Source organism: Salminus brasiliensis, chromosome 16, assembly GCF_030463535.1.
Source record: "Salminus brasiliensis chromosome 16, fSalBra1.hap2, whole genome shotgun sequence".
Taxonomy (NCBI): domain Eukaryota; kingdom Metazoa; phylum Chordata; class Actinopteri; order Characiformes; family Bryconidae; genus Salminus; species Salminus brasiliensis.
In genome coordinates this window covers 29,438,301-29,458,923 of record NC_132893.1, presented here as the reverse complement: position 1 = coordinate 29,458,923, position 20,623 = coordinate 29,438,301, and the positions used below count along the sequence as shown (strand labels likewise).

Genomic DNA, 20,623 nt, shown 5'->3' with positions numbered 1-20,623 from the left:
ACATATTTAACCCCTCCTGATCCCATGCCTGACATCCATATGTGGGGCCAACATGGAACTCATGGACAAAACGTTCTGGTTCCATGTTGGACTACCCAAACAGGCCCAAATGGACACACTATCTGGGTAGAAACCATGCTGCTCATTGTAAATCTTGATATGACAAATCCATGCAGTGGCTGGATTCGCTGGATAACTTATCACTAATGTAAGACTGAAACAACTATAAACAGGACATTATGTTACTGTATTTATGTTCATTTATATCAGTATTTATTATAGATAAACTGTTCTAAATCATTTTTCTCATTATTATGAGAAATGTTTGCCAATTTGAGATGCTTTCTCAATCCTTTCAAAAACTTTCTCAGTATTTTGTGATGGTCAGTCAGTATTTTGAAACACTTTAATTATTATTTTGTTATTAAGTTTCTTCTTATTTCGACAAAATAATGCTTTTTCATTATTTGGTTATTTTGAGACGCTATGGCATTATTTTGAGAATTATTAAGATGCTCTCTTAATCTCTTTAAAAATGGTACATTATTTAAGGAAGCTTTCTTTTTAAGATTTTAAAATCCTCATCTCAATATTATTATAATTTTTTTTTAAACATTCGTGTTATTTTGAGACTTTATTTTTTTTCAAGATTATTATTATTTTTTTTAGAAACATTATTAATATAAAAAAAACATGATAATTAATTGTAATTAATAAAACACAATTCACTTGTTATGATGAAGTTATCACGAGGTTGTTTTTTTTTGGCGGGAATGAGCTTCACAGGGCCACCAGATGGCGCCAAATATACGCAAAGAAGAGTGAGTGAGGTCATGTGACTAGCTGGTTGTCAGGGCAACACAGGACTCTAAAGCCCTCGATGCATTTGTTGGACATAAATGTGGAAATTTACGAAGTTATGCACGCAAAAGTTACACCTCCGGTCACATTACCCAAATTACAGTGAAGAATAATTCATTTTCTTTGATTAATTATTCATACATATGTAAATTAGCTCTCCACGCTGACTGAATAGTGAGCTGCTCTACAGCTAATTCAGCTAATAGGTAGTTAGCACTAGCTAATTTAGCTGAAGTGTAAAAAGCCGAAGCTAAACTGAAAGTGCTGGTTTACTCACAGCTTCTCTTGCCTGGTTTGCGGTTTTTATGGCTTGATACGACAGTTCCATTGTGTTGCTGGCTGTGTGGGGCAGCTGCAGGCAGGTACACACACACACACACACACACACACACACACACACACACCCAAGCTGGCAGCCAGCTCACGTTAGTGTTCCAAGCAGATGACCCTGTGTCCCAGGGGTTCTTTCATTGGTCACCCCTGCTGGCAAAGCAGACAGTGTCAGATCTGAGGGCCCATGATATGAACAACACTGTAGGACATTTATTACTGATCCTAAATCAATATTCAGCTCAGTGCACAACTGTACACAAAAAATAAATAGTATAATTCTCTACAAAACATCTGTCCAGAAGTGTCATGACATCAGGTTCAATGCCAAGCATTGGCTAGAGGAGTATAAAGCCTCATTAATTAAAGGTGCACATATTTGTCACTGTACTATGTACTGCGAAATGTGTCCTCTGCGTTTAACCCATCTGTGGCAGTGAACACACACCCCCCCTGAGAGTGGTGGGCAGCCAACTCCAGCACCCGAGGAACAGAGAGGGTAAAGGGCCTTGCTCAAGCCTGGGAATCAAACCCACAACCCTGTTATTAATAGCCCGGCGCTCTAACCACTGAGCCACCACTGCCCGTTCTCATGGTTGCAATCAAATCCTAATAGCAATGTTCAAACCTCTAGCATGATGCAGAAGGCTAGAGGCTGTTACAGCTGCAATGAGGGCAAACGCTCTATTAAATACCCTTTATTTCTGAGGAGAAATAAGTGAAATAAACTACTGGACATATTGGAGGGCAGTTTCCTGCAGAAGGATAAGCCTAGTCCTGGAATATACAGCATTTTGAAGGCTTGAGCCCATTAATACTGCTATGCCATCTTTAATTCCAAGACTGGGCTTACAATTACAGGTCATATTTACACATGAAATTCACATGAAATGCAGAATAGTACAAATGAAGGTTTTATTTTGGAGAAAGGCTGGACAGAAATGAACAAAGTTCTATTGAAGGTACTTCCTAGGGGTCAAGAAAGTACAGTTTCAGACATATTCACAGTCTTAGGTGAGAGTGGGTGAGTGGCTGAGTGAGTGTGAGACATGAAACCGTTCTGCTACTCTATACCTCGTTTAATGTCGACAGTTTTTAAATGTACTGTAACCAGTTAACCGTTTTTTTATTCCTTCATCAGGGTTGTCAAGCATTCTAGATGTCACTGATTGTTTTTACAACCTCTAATTAATGTGAGAAGAGTCTCACTTCTCTTAGACGGTTAACGGTAAGTGCTTTGTAATAGTCCAGCCTGTTGCCAGTTCTTCTAAACCTGTCTAAAGTCAAACCCACAGTCATGTCATTCTGTTACATAACAACAACAGGAAACACAGGATGACACCGGAGAACGTAGTGGTCTTCAGAAGAACCCAGCTTCGGTCAGGAAGGTGTTGGCCTCCAGGAGCATGCCCTTGACGTACACCCGGATGGAGTAGTACAGTGTTAGAAAGTCCTGCGTGCTGAAGACTGTGTCTGCCAGAGCGAAGCCCAGAGTGGATGGAATGAACCCTCTGCCGTACTCCACCATCCATGTCCCTGCAGTCCACTGCACTGAGGTAGCCTCTCCCACTGCGTGTACTATTGTGTCACCTTCCCAAACAGAAAAAAAAACATCAAACCCAGACCTTTGTCCTCTCATATCCTCTCTTCTGTTCAGTACTGAAACCTTGCATATCGCATTTTCACAGGATGATAACTTTGATAACTCGTCAAGTATCACCACTTATTAAAGTGTCATTATTATTATTATTATTATTATTAGCCTCAGCATTTGAGCAGAACATGAACATTGTGTCCTGAGGTCTTCAAGAACCAAAACCCTTGTGCAGTCAGTATGCCTCAATACTAGAATTACATAGAATTACCGAGCTGCAATTGAGCTGTAAAAGCTGTTGTTTGTTTCATTCATGGGCAGTAATGCTGTTTTTCTTGAGAGCTTGGTAGCCGTGTGCAGGAGGCTTGAAAAAAAAATTCTGAGAACCTTTGATTTACAGAAGTAAATTATATAGAAGATGTACAGAAATCAACGGGGGTAATCGTCTTAACGTCTTAACCATGTCTAACCATGAAACTGCAACATCACTGCAACCCTATTCGGCTGATGGTGATGAGATTTTCTTTCTTTAGAAATGGCAACTCTCTAAGGTTTGATTTTTTATTATAATTCAAATACTTTACTCAAGATGCTCCAATTCCAGGGTGTTCATTCCAGGTCCTGAAGATCCTAAAGATCTACCACCCTGCAGAGTTTAGTTCCATCCCATATCTAACACACCTAATCTAACTAACCTACACATAATAAAGGTCTTCTGTTGCATTTGAATATTGGAGCCAGGGGGGTTGGATCTGAACTCTCCAAGCTGGTAGATCTTCAGCACCCGGACTCCAGGATACTTTGTAAAATCCTGTACTTGCTGAATGTACTTGCTGTATTTTTCTAAATGTTTTGAGTCATGAGAGTGATTACACACTGTGAATCTGTTCAGTGTGATATTCTACAAGGATGATCATGCAATGTTCTAAAGAATCAAGTCCAGATGAGAACTGAAGATGCGCTGTAGAAATGATAGTCATACCTGGGTAGTAAGTCTCGCTTTTAGTCGTTCCCTCTTTCCATTGTCTGAAGTTCCCAGAGATGATGGTGTCTGAGATTTCTGCAAAATAACGCCCTGTAAAAGAGACAGATAATCAGTAGGTGTATGCCTTTCAAAATAGAGACTGGAGCATGTCCAGTAGCTTAAACCTTAATGTGCTTGATGGAGAGCAGCCATGTAGCTCCTAATGCACCTTTTTTTATTACATCAGAGAAAAAAAAACCCTAAGAATTACTTGAATATTGAAATGTACTCTTGCCTTTCACTGGTTTTGCAATAAATGGCATCAACTCAAAATAATGTCTGCTAACGTCTTGCTTAACCAGTCTGGAACTGGGCCTAGTTTTCTGGCTCAGCCACAAACAAGTTATCTGCTCTAAGTATACATGACTCACCTGAGTGTCCGCTTGTGTCCACAGCCGTTCCAAAGAGCAGCACATATTCAGTGAGGGAGGCGTGCAGCAGGCACATGGAGCCCATCCAGCCACCAGCATTCACAAACACCCACTGCAAGTCCTCATCAGGTAGGATGTGACCCGGGTACCTCCTCCGCAACTCCACCACCACTTTAGAGAAGGCCTGCTCATGATCCTGACCTACAGGTCACACACACACACACACACACACAAAATACACACGACTACTTTAGCAATCAATCAATCTAAAAATAATTATATTTCATATTTTATTATTAGATTAATATGCTTTTGGCATTATTGTCTCCGGGAATCAGAGCTAGGGTGAGGGCACAGGGTCAGGCATGGCTCCCAGCCATGGCTCTCGCAAGTTCCCAACAGTTGCAGCTTAGCGAACCTGGGCATTGACCCACAACCCTGTGATCAATAATCCAGCAGTAACTAGTAAGCCACCACTGCCCAAATTATCTTTATATCTCAATCCAAAATCAGTCATTTTTTAATATTATGAATTGTATGACACCCAAAAAATAATTACTGACCATCATAGCAAACGTGTTAATTTGATGTCACTGGTTTAGCGGGTCTACCTGCATTAAGCAGCTCATACTGGTCAACCAGCTTGATCCAGCTGGTAGACGAGCTCGATCAGACTAGAAAGCATACCCTATACTGGTCAAGGGCTAAACTAGACGAGCTCGTTCAGACTAGAAAGCATACCCTATACTGGTCAACCAGCTTAACCAGCTTGAGGTGACCAGGCTGTTTTTTTTATTTTTATTTCTTCCAGCAGGGGTATATTGACCTAAACTTTACTGGCTAGTATAAATGCCTCTACATATAAACCCAGTATAAATGGCTGTCCGATCAGTCAGGTTCATCTATCATACCATCATACCTACTGGGGGTGATCAGCTGGCCAGAGGAACTTGAACTTCAGCCTTGATGATACCAGACTGACTGTCAGGCTGTGGGTCAGCTCGCCCACCAGTACTTTTCAAGTGATTATTATTATTGTTATTTTTATTATTAATATTATTAGATCTTATTCCACCTTATTAAGCTATATTGTCAAAAGTATCATATCACCACCTCTTCAGTGGCATGCAAGCAACCAAGCAACCTGCTGCCAAGTAGCTGAACAGTCTCAACAGGCTGCCATCTGGGTAAGAGGGCTCATGTTCAACCAGCTAGCTACAATCACATGCATCTTCAAAGTAACTCTCAAGATCAAAGCAGTCAGCATTAAAATCACAAAAAATCACACGATAATTAATGTCTGGGTTTACCTGCGTACTGTTTGACCAGTTTGGCGACATCCTCTTTTGTAAAGACGTATCGTTTATTTGCCATCCAGTACTGCAAGTACTGGACTACTAAGACCAACACACCTACAAACACCACGAGTTTGAGGAATTTAGTAGTGAGAGACATTGTAATTACGACGATATTAGCTAGAACGTAACATCAAACGAGCTAGAACACAGCTAGAACGGACAACACATCTGACCCTCCGCACTTAAGCGCTACAGACACATCTGACACACTTTCATTCAGCCGCAGACAACACTTGACTTAACGGGCTAGCTATGAGCTAGCTTTGCCAGCGAAGTGGGTGATCTCGGTTGACGTGCCGTGACGTTATCTCTGGCATACATTCTGACCAATCGTCGCTCACCTTGATTCTCTCTCGGCCAATGACAGATTGGGGAATCTCGACTAGGAAGCGCGAGATGTGACGGCGCGATTGTGAACGTCAACACGGCGCTCAGAGACGCAGCTCAGCAGATATAAATGTAAAAGTCTTTTTTAATCACTTAAATACATTTAATAAGAAAACGACATGTTAACAAAGGGCGCAAACATTCACTCGCTGTTCTGAAACGATATTTTTCATGTGGTTTAGGAGACAAACGGGTGCAGGGGCTTCGCACTGCGCGTTTTTGACGCTAAAAAAGCCCAAAAACGTTCACCCAAGGCTTAAGGGGAACCAAACAAGAAACTTGCCGCTGAAAGAAGCAGCAGCAGCTGCTGATGATGAGACGGCAGCTGCTTCACTTACTGTCTGCTTTAAACACACTTTGGAGGAATTGCCAGAGCTGACACTACCATTATTCATTCTGGACAGGAGGCTGCTGGCGCAGTGCGCTCACCTTACTTGTAAGTAGTTTTAGAGGACGAGGCTGAACCATGGAGAGTGACAAGGAACTCAAGTTTGACCCCAAAGGTAAATAAAGCCTTTCTGCAGCTCCAGTGCTTAGTCACTCCTCTCTTCACTTTGCCTGCAGTAAGAGAAGTCTATTAGGTGATAATGTGGTCGTTTATGCAGCCTGTCTGCCTGCCTGCCTGCCTGCCTGTCTGCCTGCCTGCCTGCCTGCCTGTCTGCCTGCCTGCCTGCCTGTCTGCCTGCCTGCCTGCCTGCATGCCTGCCTGCCTGCCTGCCTGCCTGCATGCAAAAGACCTTGTATTACTGCATTTATTACTTAACGCCTCACACTGACAACCCGTGACAGGTCTCCTGAGCAAGGTTCTGCATTTGAGCTTTGCTGAGCTGTGATCCTGCCCACACTGAAGTTCAACCTCTTAGCACCAGCAATCCATCAAAAAAGGCTTGCACCTTTTTTCAAAATGAGAAATAAGCAGTAATTCAGACTGTTGTGATGAAATCTGGAGGTGGTGTTACTAGAATATTAAGCAAAGTCAGAATCGTGCACAATTAGTTCCTATCACACAAAGTTTCCACAAATCTACTGCAATTTTTTTTTTAATTCAGGATCAATAAAATGTTATCTTTATTGATCCTGCTTTTTTGATCCTGCTTTTTTGATCCTGCTTTTTCTTTGAGCCCCGTGAAAAGATGTTACACTGGGCCCTATAGTTCCTACAGTTCTACCAAATACTTTATTAATACATTTCTAAGGGCCCCGGTCAGTCACGGGCCTTTAAAAATATCCTACCTTTATCCCAATATGGTGCCTCTGCCTCTGAGACTATGTCTCTGAGACTATGTAGGTTACAGTTTTTGGCCTATAATGTATTTTTCCTTTGTATAAACTTTGCTCATTTGGTTACTTCTGTGAAATACATTATGTCTGAATGTTTGTGGACACTCCTTCTAATTAATGTTGATTAAGTGGACACTATTAACTAATTAAAGATGTGCAAAGGCATGTACACAGCTTGTCTAGTCCCTGTAGAGAAGCATTGCAAATAGAATAGGACTCTCTGGAGCAGATAAGCCAACATAAAGGACTGTGGAAGGACTGTGGAATGACTGTGGAAGGACTGTGAACTGTGGAAGGACTGTGGAAGGACCGTGTTCTCTGGAATGATGGATGGTGCTCCATCTGATACTTTTGGGATGAGTTGGGGAGTTGGGGATGATGAGGTGGGGTGGTGATCATCCAACATCCTGACATCACAACACTCTTGTCACTGAACGCAATCAATCAAATCCTCACTGCAGTGTTCCTCCAGTAATCTAGTAGAAAGTCTTTCCTGGACAGTAGAGACAGTAACTCCAACAAAAGCAGGATCAGTTATTTTTAGTACTCTTGATTGCAGAAGACACAATGAGTAAGTAGGTGTCCCAATACTTTTGTCCATACAGGGTACATGTACATGTAAGGTATTTAGCAGGCGCCTTTACCCAGACTGACATACAAAATTGCTTTGTCACTTATAATTATAATTATAAGGGGTGTTTTTCACTCAAAGAGAGATTTCTCTATGCATTTATCTACATTGCTGAAGGCATTGTGGCTTCATGTTCCTGCTTTGAACACTGTAAAAAATTGAGCTGGCTGAGTTTCTCTAATACACTATTTTTGGTGATTCAGTGAATTTACTCGGTGAAGTTATGGTACATTTTCCCTTCGACGTGTTGATAGTTCTTAGAAACCTGGTGCGATCACCAGGTGTGGGAAGTAAACCTAAAACCTAAACCCACACCCAAGTAAGTGTAATGAAGTGAGGACTCCAAAACCTAAACAACTTCATTAGGGAAGTATCAAGACCAAAACCCCATCCCAGTTCCCCATTTAACGTCTTTTCTGGGATACAATAATAAGTAAAAGCCTGAAAGTAAGAAAAAAAGAGCTGCGACAAAGCAGTGCCGGAGCTGAAATTTAACCAGAAAATGGTTCTGAAGGAAAAGCAGGTTCCTTATAAGTCTCTGTCTGTATAAGTGTGCAAATAATGCAATGAAAAGTGTAAGTGTTGTGACTGGAGTAAACCCATTTAAGTAGAAATCAACCAAGCAAAAGAAACGACTTGCTACCCACCGTTCTTACCTTACCTTGCCTTGTTGTTTCAGAGCACCAGCATCTGCGCTACAACCCTCTGCGGGACTCCTGGGTGCTGGTTTCAGCTCATCGAATGAAGCGTCCATGGAAAGGACAGGTGGAGAAGCCGCCCGAAGACAACATCCCACGCCACGACCCCAACAACCCTCTCTGCCCCGGGAGCACCAGAGCCAATGGCGAGGTGAGATGTACCATAGTGCAGCTTTCCGTCTAGGGCTGTCACAGTTACTGTATAACTGTGGGTTCACTAGTGGTTTCGGACTGTAAGTAAAATGACTAAATGCACTTGATTCACCGAGCAGTTTATTATGAAGACCTACTCTCATTCATGCATCATCTAATCAGCCAATCACGTGTCAGCAGTGTAGTGCATAAAATCACTACGAATGTGGTCTTAGTGATTTTGAGGGTGGCATGACTGTTGGTGCCAGAAGGTGCTGTCACTATGCTCAAAGGATCGCTGGTTTGAATCCCGGTCATGCTCCTAGCCATTGGTAGCCGAGACCCATAAAGAGCACTTTTGGCCTTGCTCTCTCCAGGGTAGGTAGATGGCGCTCTCTGCCACATTGCTTCGCCATCACTGGCGTTTGCAGGCAGGTGCGTTGGAGCCAGGTATGCGGTGCTTCCCTCCAGGCTCGTTGGTTGCCCGGTGCAGTTCGAAAAATGAGAGGCTTGACTGCCCTGGACACTAGTGAGGAAGAACCAACACACGTACACATACACACCTCCAATGCGTGTTGATTTGCCCTCACTAGTGTCCAGGGCATCGCCTGCGATGCAGGGAGAGAGTATGTACGGGTTTGGCTAACTGGGGAGAAAGCAGGGTAGATTTTTTTTTTTAATACTCTGATTACTTGATTAATTGTCAAAATAATTGGTCGGTTCATGAATTGATCATATCATCAATAGAGGCTAAGAAGTTGTCATTAAGCTTGCCACACTTATTAATCATTGTGGCTTTAGTGTGGCTCTCATTTAGTTTTTCTGTGCATTTTATCACACCTGGATCAGTTTATTGTGTTCACAGGTTTGGCAGTAGAGTCGTCCTGCATTAGCTTACACATTACACACAGACCTGTATCATTATACAGGTTTCTCTGGGAGCTAGATTCAGCTGAGCTTTTAGTGTACGTTTTGGTTAAATTACTAGAGGTGCATGTTATTATGTACAGGTTCAGCTGTTTTTCCTCCACTATATTCTGTATCAGTTCATCTTGATGCTGAGCGGCTCTAAAACTGTTTGCTACTTGAGCAACTTTCAGTATCTCCTTCTGAGACAGGCGGTTTAGCCGTGGGCAATATGGGTGTTTTTTTGAGTGCTCAGGTAAAAGAACTCCTCACAGAGGAAACTGATGTGTCTGCATTCATTATACCATCTCCTCTGACTAAGCAGAAGAAACGATGATTTCTCTGCTCCTTTCCCCGCGCTCTCCATCTGCCTTTGTGATTTGCACAGCTATGAATAATTCCATGCTGTATTTTTTTAATGTGCTCTTAAATGTGACAAATGTCCTTGGTGACTCTTTTCCCATGCACATTATTTAATAGTTAATCAAGGGAGTTGGTGAATAACATTTTAAGAAACTTCTAATTAAAAATTCCATTTTGGGCACATTTTGTTTTCCGTTTATCTGAGAAATGTAAATGAAGTATTTTGGGCGAGATGCAGCTCAAACTGAAACTGTAAATGAAAGAGAAGTTCAGTTTGAAGGTTAAGTTAACTCTGCCGTGGTCTACAAACGTGTTCTTCACAGATGTTTCTCTCTCCTGCTTTTTCAGGTGAATCCGGAGTATGACAGCACTTTCCTCTTTGAGAACGATTTCCCAGCACTGCAGCCAGATGCTCCAGACCCTGGTAGGATCAAACGTTCCTCAGGCTTTAGGCACTTGATCTCTAGGTTTTTTAACATTGCAGTGCATGCTGGTGAAGTTCCAGGTAATGGGCCTCATTTATCAGCTGTTCTTAAGAAGAAATATCATGATGCACTGTTATGTGTTTCTGAGGATATTGTGGCTCTCTGCAGTGCTTTAAGAACACTGACCAACTGCAAGTTTCTTTACAAACGATCTAATTAAGCTTGTTATTTACATGGAGTGCAAAAGGTTTAGTGTAAAAATGACTGTACTCAGTATTTTGGCTGCAACGGTATAATAATCATCTCAAAAATGATAGAAATCACAACAGGCCTATACCTAAAAACAGTATACCACTACTTAATATAGGAGAATATTCAAATTGCAGTTTTTGAAATCCCTCTGGACTGTTGCATTTTGTCTACATGGCAAAATATCTTAGTGTGATTTAAAATGTTTAAATATTTAATATTTTAATAAAAAGAGGACTATGGGACCCATCATTATAAGCACAGAGCTGTGAACTATTGTGTGGTTTAAGAACACATCACAAATCTGACTTAGACTTTTTTAGCACTTCTCAAGAAGAAATCTAACAAAATCCTTTGGAAGATCTGGGTGAAGCCCAATGCGGCCCAATGCTTTTAAGCTAAAAGTTAAATAGCCTTGGCCTGGATATGCAGTAATAGTAGATTTAATTACTAGCTACAGTACATGATGCTTTATTCTCTAATGTCAGTGACGTGTATGAAAAAACTAAAAAGAGCATCTGTTCTGTATGTGTCTTAGGTTCAAATCATCACCCGCTGTTCCAGACCAAAGCCGCAAGAGGAGTATGGTGAGAACGTTTTATCTTCTTCTGCAGAAGAACCTTAGGGGCTGTGGTATTCTTGCTTTTAACTATGTATCCGCGTTTGAAGTGTAGGCTGTTCCCCTCCTCAGAAATGAATGTGACATGTCTGAGAGATGAAATACTAGAATAAACAGTGGAGAAGGTGTAACACATAAGGTCAGCAGCAAACAGGACAAGGTTTTCTCAAGTTAAACAATTATTTACCCTCTTAGCTGTGCACATTCCTTAAAGCTTATTGATTGTGTTTGGCTAAATCAGATGTAGTAATCAAGTAAGGCAATCCGGTGCCACTTGGGGATGTGTTAACCCTGACTCGCCTCCTAGTGAAGCTTTTAACCCTCCAGATAGATGAAAGCTTTTGACCCTCCAGATAGATGAAAGCTTTTAATCCTCTTGATGGATGAAAGCTTTTAACCCTCCAACTAGATGAATTGTGGTTAACAGCAAGTATAGGCTTTAGACACTTGATCTCTAGGTTCTTTAACATTGCAGTGCATGCTGGTGAAGTTCCAGATAATTGGCCCCATTCATCAACCGTTCTTAAGAAGAAATATCTTATCATGATTCACAGTGTTTCTGAGCATATTGTGGATCTCTGCAGTGCTTTAAGAACACTGACCAACTGCAAGTTTCTTTACAAACTGTCTAATTAAGCTTGTTAATTGTTAATCTAGATAGATGAACTGTGGTTAACAGCGAGTATATTGCAGCCTTTTAACATATTAGTGATGTTCTGATCTGATTTGAAAGATTATCAGAGCCACTGAAATACAAAAAAGCACAAGCAGTTAGCTCTAAAATCAGGTGGAACAGTGTTCTCTGGAATGATGGTGGTGCTCCATCCAGTTCTTTTGGGATGAGTTGGGGAGTTGTTAATGAGGTGGGTTGTCCTGACCTCTGTCCCGAGGCGCTTGTTGCTGAATGTAATCAAAATCTCACAGCAGTGCGACAACATCTAGTAGAAAACCATCTTCCATGGACAGGAGAGACAGTTCCTCCAACAAAAGCAGGCACTTTTAATGCCCTTGACAGTGTTGTGCATATAGTGTGTATTCCTTCAATGTTCGTTCTTTCCAGTTTATTACAACCACCTACCTTGTACCTACACACACATGGTTTTACATCACTTTGTTCATTGAAACATCTCCAAAGCTCTCCTTGTGGGAGTCTAGGATTATTTATAATGATCATCCAAAACCTGCTTTGGCAAATCAGTGCTTAATGTTGTTAAATCAGGTGAGCTCCTTATGGAATTGAGCACATCCATGCTGTGCTGGCTGGGGGCGTACAGGAGAAATCTGGAACCAAGCTTTATTCTTCAGACTAGCTCACAAGATCTCCACTACGTTCTTCAAAAAGGAAAATCCTTGTCATTGTTTACCGTATTTATGTTAACCTGCATCTGTTTTAATGTGATGCTTTGTTAATCCTGACAACGGTTAAAAACTTAGTATATCTTTGAGCCATGTGGTGAAAAACCCTACTATTCATGAAAGAAATAAAGCCCTAGATGGGCTTCCTTCCTGGCAGATACTCTGTAAACACAGTCTTTCTCGCTACGAGAAGAATGAGCTCTCGTACAGCCAGCTGCACGTCCGTGTAGCTGTGTGAATAGACTCGTCCTCTCTGCTTGTTAGTGACCAGTGCTGGAACTGCCTACAGCATTGGATCACGCTCTCCAGAGAGGCTGCTAGCAGAGAAGGGAAAGGGTGAGGCTAAACGATTCTGTGTTCGAACTGGATGCAATGGACGATAAATCAATAAGGAGTTGCTGCCGGGTCATGGAGTATATCAGTAGTGTTGTAGTTCTCTAATGAAGTGACATATCTTGTGTAGTGTATTTGTTACATTGCATTAGTTGACAATGTGCTGTAGGTTTGTTCATATTAAGACTCTCACAGTTACTTGATTAAACTTGATTATTTGATTTCACCCTTTGAGATCCCTGGCTTGTTACAGCCTCAGGCTTGTTATTTAGTAATTACACTGAAAGCAATGCGAACTGACTGAGAGGTAGTCTTAAGTGAAAGGAGTGAAGAATGAGAGCCTGGACCTTCTTGTAGGATCTGGCAGTTAGCTAGCAGTTAGAAAGGGTAAGCTACTTTAAGTTGCACTCATTGCTGACACAAATGTGTAAATGCGCACACACACACACACACACACACACACACATACACGTACACAGCTTGTCTAGTCCCAGTCGTGAAGTACTGCCAATAGAGTAAGACTCTCAGGAGCAGATAAACATGAACCTATTGGCATCATGACTAATGCTAGGTGTGAGTGCTAGATGGGTATGAAGCACACCAGTATTGAGCTGTGGAGCAGTGGAACTGTGTTATCTGGAATGATGGTTTGTGCTCCATCCAGTACTTTTGGGATGAGCTGGGGAGTTGAGGATAAGGTGGGGTGGTTATCATCCAACATCCTGACCTCACTATTGCCTTTGTCACTGAATGCATTCAAATTATCACAGCAATGTTCCAAAATCTAGTAGAAAACCCTCTCTGGAGAATGGAAACACTTACTTCAACAAAAGCAAGATAAACTCCCCTTGATTTCAGAAGAAACAATGAATGTGCAGGTGTTTCAATATTTAGTGCAGAGGCACATTAACATAAAAGATTGTCACTGAAGGCGTGGGTATACTTTAATTAAAATGACATAATTGCTCTGGAGTACTGGAGTGCTCATATGCAAAATTAAACCATGGAGAGTACTTGAGCTTGTAAGGTTGCGAAGGTGGGTTCGACTTAACATAATTTCTCATAAGTTTACAGAGGCATTGAGTCTACCTGGATTAGCATTATGCACTCTTAGAAAGTTCAGTAGTTAGGGTGGAACATAGCTGTACAGTATTGCCTTACAGTTGTGTTTTAAGTAGAATTGCACCCATTCTTGTCTGTAGGCTTTTAATGCACAGTCATTGTTTATCTGCTGAATTTAATATATTGGGAAAAAAAGTAAAGCGCACATTGTATTGATTACAAACACTATGACTTCTAGTATATATTATATTTGATATTTTATTACATTACAATGTCAAATGTAGCAATTAAATACTATGATCTAAAATGTGTAGAACAAATGTGCAAACATTTGAACAGGGTGGTCAAATCCTTTGCAAAGGGCTGTATATGTATTCACACTATGCAGACAAAAGTATTGGGACATACTTTTTAATCATTAAATTCAAGTGTTTCATTCAGTCCCATTGCCACAGGAGTATTAAATCAAGCCCCTAGCCATGCAGTCTGACTTTCCGCACAGTAGTGAAAGAATGGGTGGTTCTAAAGAGCTCACTGAACTACAGCATGGGTCTGTACGTAATAGGAGCCACCGCTGCAACAAGTCAGCTGGTAACATTTCTTCCATCTTAGATCTTCCACCATCAGCTGTTAGTGGTATTGTTGAAAAGTGGAATCTTTTAGGAACCAGTTGAGTGACCAAGTTGGGTGCCCAACTCCATATTAATGCCTATGGATTTAGAATGGGATGTTATAAAAGCTCCAGTTGGTGTAACGTGCAGGTGTCCCAATACTTTTGTCCACATTGTGTATGTGTAAAGAGTTTTTTTTTCTTCATCATTAATTCAGAAACTGACCTTCTGATCAAGAGTGAGCAGTGTTTGGGAGAACCGAGCTGCTTTCTGTTAATTTGAAGGAACACTAGATGGTGCTGTGTTCATCTCTAATGAATTTGCAGTGATGTGATTTGTGTTGGGCATGGCCTCCATTGGGCGAACAGCTCGGCTGTTCTGCCTCTTTCACCCACCAGCATAAAACATCTAAAGTGAAACTTTAATGTCTCATTACTGGTTGTAATACTAATCACCTCATCTGCATCCAATACTGGTCCCTTTTTTGGCTTGTTGGTCTAAAGGTGAAAACCTTTATTAAATCATTCATTCTCCAGTGGTCCATCTGAAACAGAGATGTGTGTGCCAGAAGCTTGTTAGCAATCCAGCCACCGTGAGTGGAAGAAAGCCCCTTAAGACCAACTCTATGTCTGGCTTCGTACTTGCCTCATACACTGACAGCCTATGTTGTTTTGCCAACTTTTGTTGCTGAACACAGTGCTTGGGGGGCATGTCATGCACAATTCACTGCTAAGGCAGCCCACCAGAATTGTGAAGGAAAGTGCGAGGCCTTGGTTTTGGAAAGGTCATGTTTGACTCTGTGCAGTAAGGCTACACCGTGAGTTGTTTGTTAAGTGTTACTGCAATATTGGCCTTTTTAGCACTAATGGAACCTTTTGTAGAACCTTTATTTTTAAAAGTGTATGGTGTGATTCTCAAACCGGCCATTATGGATCTCCAGACAGTTTTGATTTACACCAATCAGCCATAACATTAGTAAATCAAATCAAATCAAATCAAATCACTTTTATTATCAAGTTACACAGGTAATATTTGGATGCGTCGTCCATCACAGTAGTACAAAAAAAGAACATACATATATTTACAAAATAGAAATGCTGAATATTTACACTATATATATGTATATGTGCAGTGGGGGAAAAAAGTATTTAGTCAGTCACCAATTGTGCAAGTTCTCCCACTTAAAAAGATGAGAGAGGCCTGTAATTGACATCATAGATAGACCTCAACTATAAGAGACTAAATGAGAAAAAAAAATTCTGAAAATCACATTGTCTGATTCTTAAAGAATTTATTTGGTGGAAAATAAGTATTTGGTCACCTACAAACAAGCAAGATTTCTTTCTGTCACAGGCCTGTAACTTCTTCTTTAAGAGGCTTCCCTGTCCTCCACTCATTACCTGTATTAATGGCACCTGTTTGAACTCGTTAACCATATAAAAGACACCTGCCCAAAACCTCAAACAGTCACACTCCAAACTCCACTATGGTGAAGACCAAAGAGCTGTCGAAGGATACCAGAAACAAAATTGTAGACCTGCACCAGGCTGGGAAGACTGAATCTGCAATAGGCAGCAGCTTGGTGTGAAGAAATCTACTGTGGGAGCAATAATCAGAAAATGGGAGACCTACAAGACCACTGCTAATCTCCCTCGATCAGGGGCTCCACGCAAGATCTCAGCCCGTGGGGTCAAAATGATCACAAGACCGGTGAGCAAAAATCCCAGAACCACATGGGGGGACCTAGTGAATGACCTTCAGAAAGCTGGGACCAACGTTACAAATGCTCCCGTCAGTAACACACTACACCGCCAGGCCAGACGTGTTCCCCTGCTTAAGCCAGTACATATCTGGGTGCGTCTGAAGTTTGCTAGAGAGCATTTGGATGTTCCGAAAGAGTATTGGGAGAATGTCTTATTGTCAGATGAAACCAAAGTAGGTTTGGCACAAACACAACTTGTTGTGTTTGGAGGAGAGTGAATGCTGAGTTACATCCAAAGAACACCATACCAACTGTGAAGCATGGGAGTGGCAACATCCTGCTTTGGGGCTGTTTCTCTGCAAAGGGACTAGGACGACTGGTCTGTGTACATGAAAGAATGAGTGGGGCCATGTATTGTAAGATTTTGAGTGCAAACCTCCTTCCATCAGCAAGGGCATTGAAGATGAAACGTGGCTGGGTCTTTCAGCATGACCATGATCCCAAGCACACTGCCAGGGCAACAAAGGAGTGGCTTCGTAAGAAGCATTTCAAGGTCTTGGAGTGGCCTAGCCAGTCTCCAGATCTCAACCCCATAGAAAACCTTTGGAGGGGGTTGAAAGTCTGTGTTGCCCGCCGACAGCCCCAAAACATCACTGCTCTACAGGAGATCTGCATGGAGGAATGGGCCAACATACCAGCAACGGTGTGTGCCAACCTTGTGAAGACCTACAGAAACGTTTGACCTCTGTCATTGCCAACAAAGGATATATATATATATCAGTGTATTGAGATGAACTTTTGTTATTGACCAAATACTCCACCATTATTTGCAAATACATTATTTAAAAATCAGACAATGTGATTTTCAGAATTAGTTTTTTCTCATTTTGTCTCTCATAGTTGAGGTCTACCTATGATTTCAATTACAGGCGACAATTGGTGACTGACTAAAAACTTTTTTTCCCCCACTGTATATATATATATATATATATATATTCGGGCTGAAAGTGTTATTACATACTAATAACTTCCAAAGAATTACCAGAAATTAGCCTGACCAGTTTGTACAGAAGCCCCTGTAGTGACTGTGTAATATGCCTTAGTGTGTAATAAGCCTTGCATGCATGTTAAGGGATTAAACCTCAGAGTGAACTGGTGATGTCAAATTGCTGTAGGTTGAATAGATTCATTAAAAAGCATGTAGAGATGGCCAGTATAATGGTATTTTATCATTATGGTGATAAATTGTGCTATTGTGATCAACAGTATGCTCTTCTGAGCTTAGTTTAGTTTAGTTTAGTAGGAACATGTCCTCAATATTAGATAAATTCCTTTTAATATACAGCAAGACTCGGTGTGTGTGTACTAGAATCCTCTCCATATTGCTCTACCCTCTGATTCAGGCCTGATTAGAACCCTTTAAAACTGTGCATGTCTTCATTGCCCTGTCTGAGTGAGAAACAGGAAGTGGTGTTGGGAAGTCTGGCCTTCATGCATGTGGAATGTGGTGCATGCAGTTTCATAACCTCCGCCGCCATATGTGTAATCATAAAGTAGCAGGCATGTTGGGAGCGTGCCCTTTTCATTATGCAGTTATGAAGATCAAAGGTGTACAAGGGGAGAGAAATTTACATGCTGACGCCCACTCAGCAATATGTACCCTGAGGTCTTCATATCGCATATGCCACCAACAGATGCTTTTTTTTTCTTTTTTCTTTTTAACTATTCCTTCCAAGATTGCTTCCCAGACTCTAATTAATGATCAGTACAGCCCACTCAATTATAAAAACAGATTGGGTATCTGAAGTGGTTCAGTGCGTGAACTCGCAATGGTATATTTATAGTTTAGACATTCGGATAAGCTCCATTGAAAGTGGTGAGAGTATATTTTGATACATAAATATTGGGGCTGTGTATTGGCAAGATTCTGGTGATGTGTTACGATTCAGTATATTGTGATATATTGAGATACTTTAAGCAAAAATGTGTGATTTATTTTTTTTCTTACACCCCTAATAACTATTATATTTTACTTTCAATAGATCTGTATAACAAGATGATCATAAACATGATGTCCTGATTAGGGGTGTAATGGTACACACATATGTATTGAACTGTCACCGTACATGCATGCGTTTGTGCAGAGAGTACACTGTAAAGACTAATGAGGATGTGACAGTGGCGTCAAATATTTCATATTGACTTTTGCTTTTATAAAAACGAAAGATTGATGTCAAGAAAAATGACATGAGTTTTTGTCTGTTTTCTCGTTTCTCAGTAAGGTCATGTGCTTCCACCCCTGGTCTGACATCACCTTACCCTTGATGCAACCTGAGGAGATCCGCAAGGTGATTGACAAGTGGGCTGAGCTTATAGAGGAACTGGGCCCCACCTATCCATGGGTGCAGGTAAGAAATGCTGGACAGAAAATCCTGGGTCAGATTTCTGCTTGTTTATTTTGGAGACCTTGGTCAAATAAACTGGTCTAATGATGTGAAAATTGTCATCTTGGAAATCGTAATTACCAGTTATCTACATCTGGGTGGCCATTGTCAGCTGTCAAATTGATTGATATCTGGGCCAATGCCAATACCTACTGTATTGACTTGGTATCAGAAAATGAACTGGCTGGAACTGACAAGTGGTAAACTAGGCACCCTAATAGCTGCATTTTCGGGTGCTATAGGAGTACAGGCTGCAGTACATCTCCTGTTTGCAGCTCTCTCTTTTTATGTACTAGTTACTTAACCTTGACAAACATACAAGAGGATATTACATCAGCGTAGAGTCAGCCTGCTGAGAGGGGGAGGGGGCGTTCACTTTGCTCATTACCGAACATACTAGGACATTTAACGTTGTCCTGAAATGCTATTAACGTTGGTACCAAAAGACGCTCTGCGCTCCAGGGCTCGTCTTTGTCACACAGACACGGATGTCTTCATATTTTCCTCTTACATAACGTTCTGTGTTTAAAACCGCCATCACGAATAGGGGACACCATTTGCTTTGACTCTCATTCCAGCCTTCACCATCTTTGCTAATTGGATCAATTGGAAGCTGGCTCCTCACTCAGGGCTTTTCAGGACTGATCAATGCACAGCAGTGCTATGTGTTCCTCTGGCCTCCCTCAGCATATTAGAGCCTCTAAAGCAGAACGACCGTGCACTTCAGAGCCTGCCAGCGCTCGTAAGCATCCAGGATTAAGCAGATTTAGTGTGCCTGGATAGACTAGGAGCTGTAGTATAAGCATAAAGGCACACAGGAGTTGATGGGGTCTGTGTCTTTACTCCAGTTTGCAGGTTGCCTCAGACTGAAGGTGGCGATTAAACAGCATCATTTGTGGCGCATTTGAATCGACGGTGTGATATTGTGTGAAGTGTGCACTCACTTTTGAGACAAAATCAAATTCCTGGGCCTGTTGTAAACAAAACAATATAAGACACTGTAAGACACTGACAGCAGATCTGACACAGTCGATATTAGGCAGCAAGTGAACTTGAAGGAACTGTGTTAAAAGCAGGAAAATAATCAAGTGTAAGAATCTGAGACACTTTCACAAGAGTCAGAAAATGCTGGCTAGATGACTGGGGCAGATCTGCTGTTAATGTCTTTGTTTCAAATACCACAGGAAACCTTCAGAGGGCTTATGGAGTCCATGCCTCAAATGATCAGATCTTTTGTGGCAATGTGGCAATCTCAAATTATTACATTTACACCCCTCTTTTTAAAGTGGATCATAGATGAGCTCTTGACCGTTTAGCTGCTGTTAGAGTGGTGGTCAGTATGGCTGGATGATCAACCTTTTTTAGCGTTATTGCGATATAGGTTTCTGTGATGATAACATTGTTAAGGGCTGTGGCTCATTACACACACAGTGTTAGGGTAATTTTGTTGGCTGGAATGTGTTTCTGTGTTTAATTTCAGTGTAATTTTAGACTAATGCTTCCCTGAAAGGGGGTTGAACTGGTAAAGAGAACAAGACCACATGAGAGCATAAACACACTATTTAGCTCAAAAGCTAATCTAATGCCAACAAGACCCACAGAACCAGCCCTGGTTATTAGGACGAAAATAAGCCTACCGGTGAGGCATTCTACGACCTAACACTAGGGCACTCGCTCATTCATTATTTCTGAAACCAAGGCTTTAAAAAGAGTTTATTCTGCTTGTGTTCGAGTTACTGTCTCTACTGTCTAGGAAAGAAGGTTTCCTACTAGATTTTGTAGTGCTGCTGTAAGGATTTGATTGCATTCAGTGGCAAGAGTTTTACTAAGGTCGGGATGCTAGATGTGTACCACCATTCCAGAGAACTTAGTTCCACTGCTCCACA

General features: G+C 41.4%; 2 protein-coding genes across 2 annotated transcripts in view; one reads left to right on the top strand and one right to left on the bottom strand.

The window, feature by feature from the left end:
• Positions 1 to 2,089: 2,089 nt before the first annotated feature.
• sigmar1 (sigma non-opioid intracellular receptor 1) lies at positions 2,090 to 5,808 on the bottom strand. The gene is made up of 4 exons (XM_072658753.1): positions 5,491 to 5,808; positions 4,181 to 4,381; positions 3,768 to 3,860; positions 2,090 to 2,781 (listed from the first exon to the last, which is right to left on the bottom strand). Exons 1-4 carry the CDS (start codon positions 5,633 to 5,635, stop codon positions 2,552 to 2,554), a joined length of 669 nt encoding a protein of 222 aa, XP_072514854.1. The 5' UTR covers positions 5,636 to 5,808; the 3' UTR covers positions 2,090 to 2,551.
• Positions 5,809 to 6,115: 307 nt separating this feature from the next.
• The window catches only part of galt (galactose-1-phosphate uridylyltransferase), a 118,684-nt gene continuing 104,176 nt past the window's right edge, over positions 6,116 to 20,623 (top strand). The window contains exons 1-5 of the mRNA XM_072658501.1: positions 6,116 to 6,428; positions 8,517 to 8,686; positions 10,285 to 10,360; positions 11,149 to 11,197; positions 18,572 to 18,701. Coding sequence (XP_072514602.1) covers positions 6,392 to 6,428; positions 8,517 to 8,686; positions 10,285 to 10,360; positions 11,149 to 11,197; positions 18,572 to 18,701 — 462 coding nt within the window. The 5' untranslated portion in view covers positions 6,116 to 6,391. The remainder of the gene's footprint in view (positions 6,429 to 8,516; positions 8,687 to 10,284; positions 10,361 to 11,148; positions 11,198 to 18,571; positions 18,702 to 20,623) is intronic.

Coding starts and splice junctions, on each gene's coding strand:
- sigmar1 (XM_072658753.1), bottom strand. CDS start 5,635: ATGTCTCTCACTACTAAATTCCTCAAACTCGTGGTGTTTGTAGGTGTG. Junction 3,861..4,180: donor GGACACAAGCGGACACTCAG/GTGAGTCATGTA, acceptor TCTCTTTTACAG/GGCGTTATTTTGCAGAAATC. Junction 2,782..3,767: donor AAGCGAGACTTACTACCCAG/GTATGACTATCA, acceptor CTGTTTGGGAAG/GTGACACAATAGTACACGCA.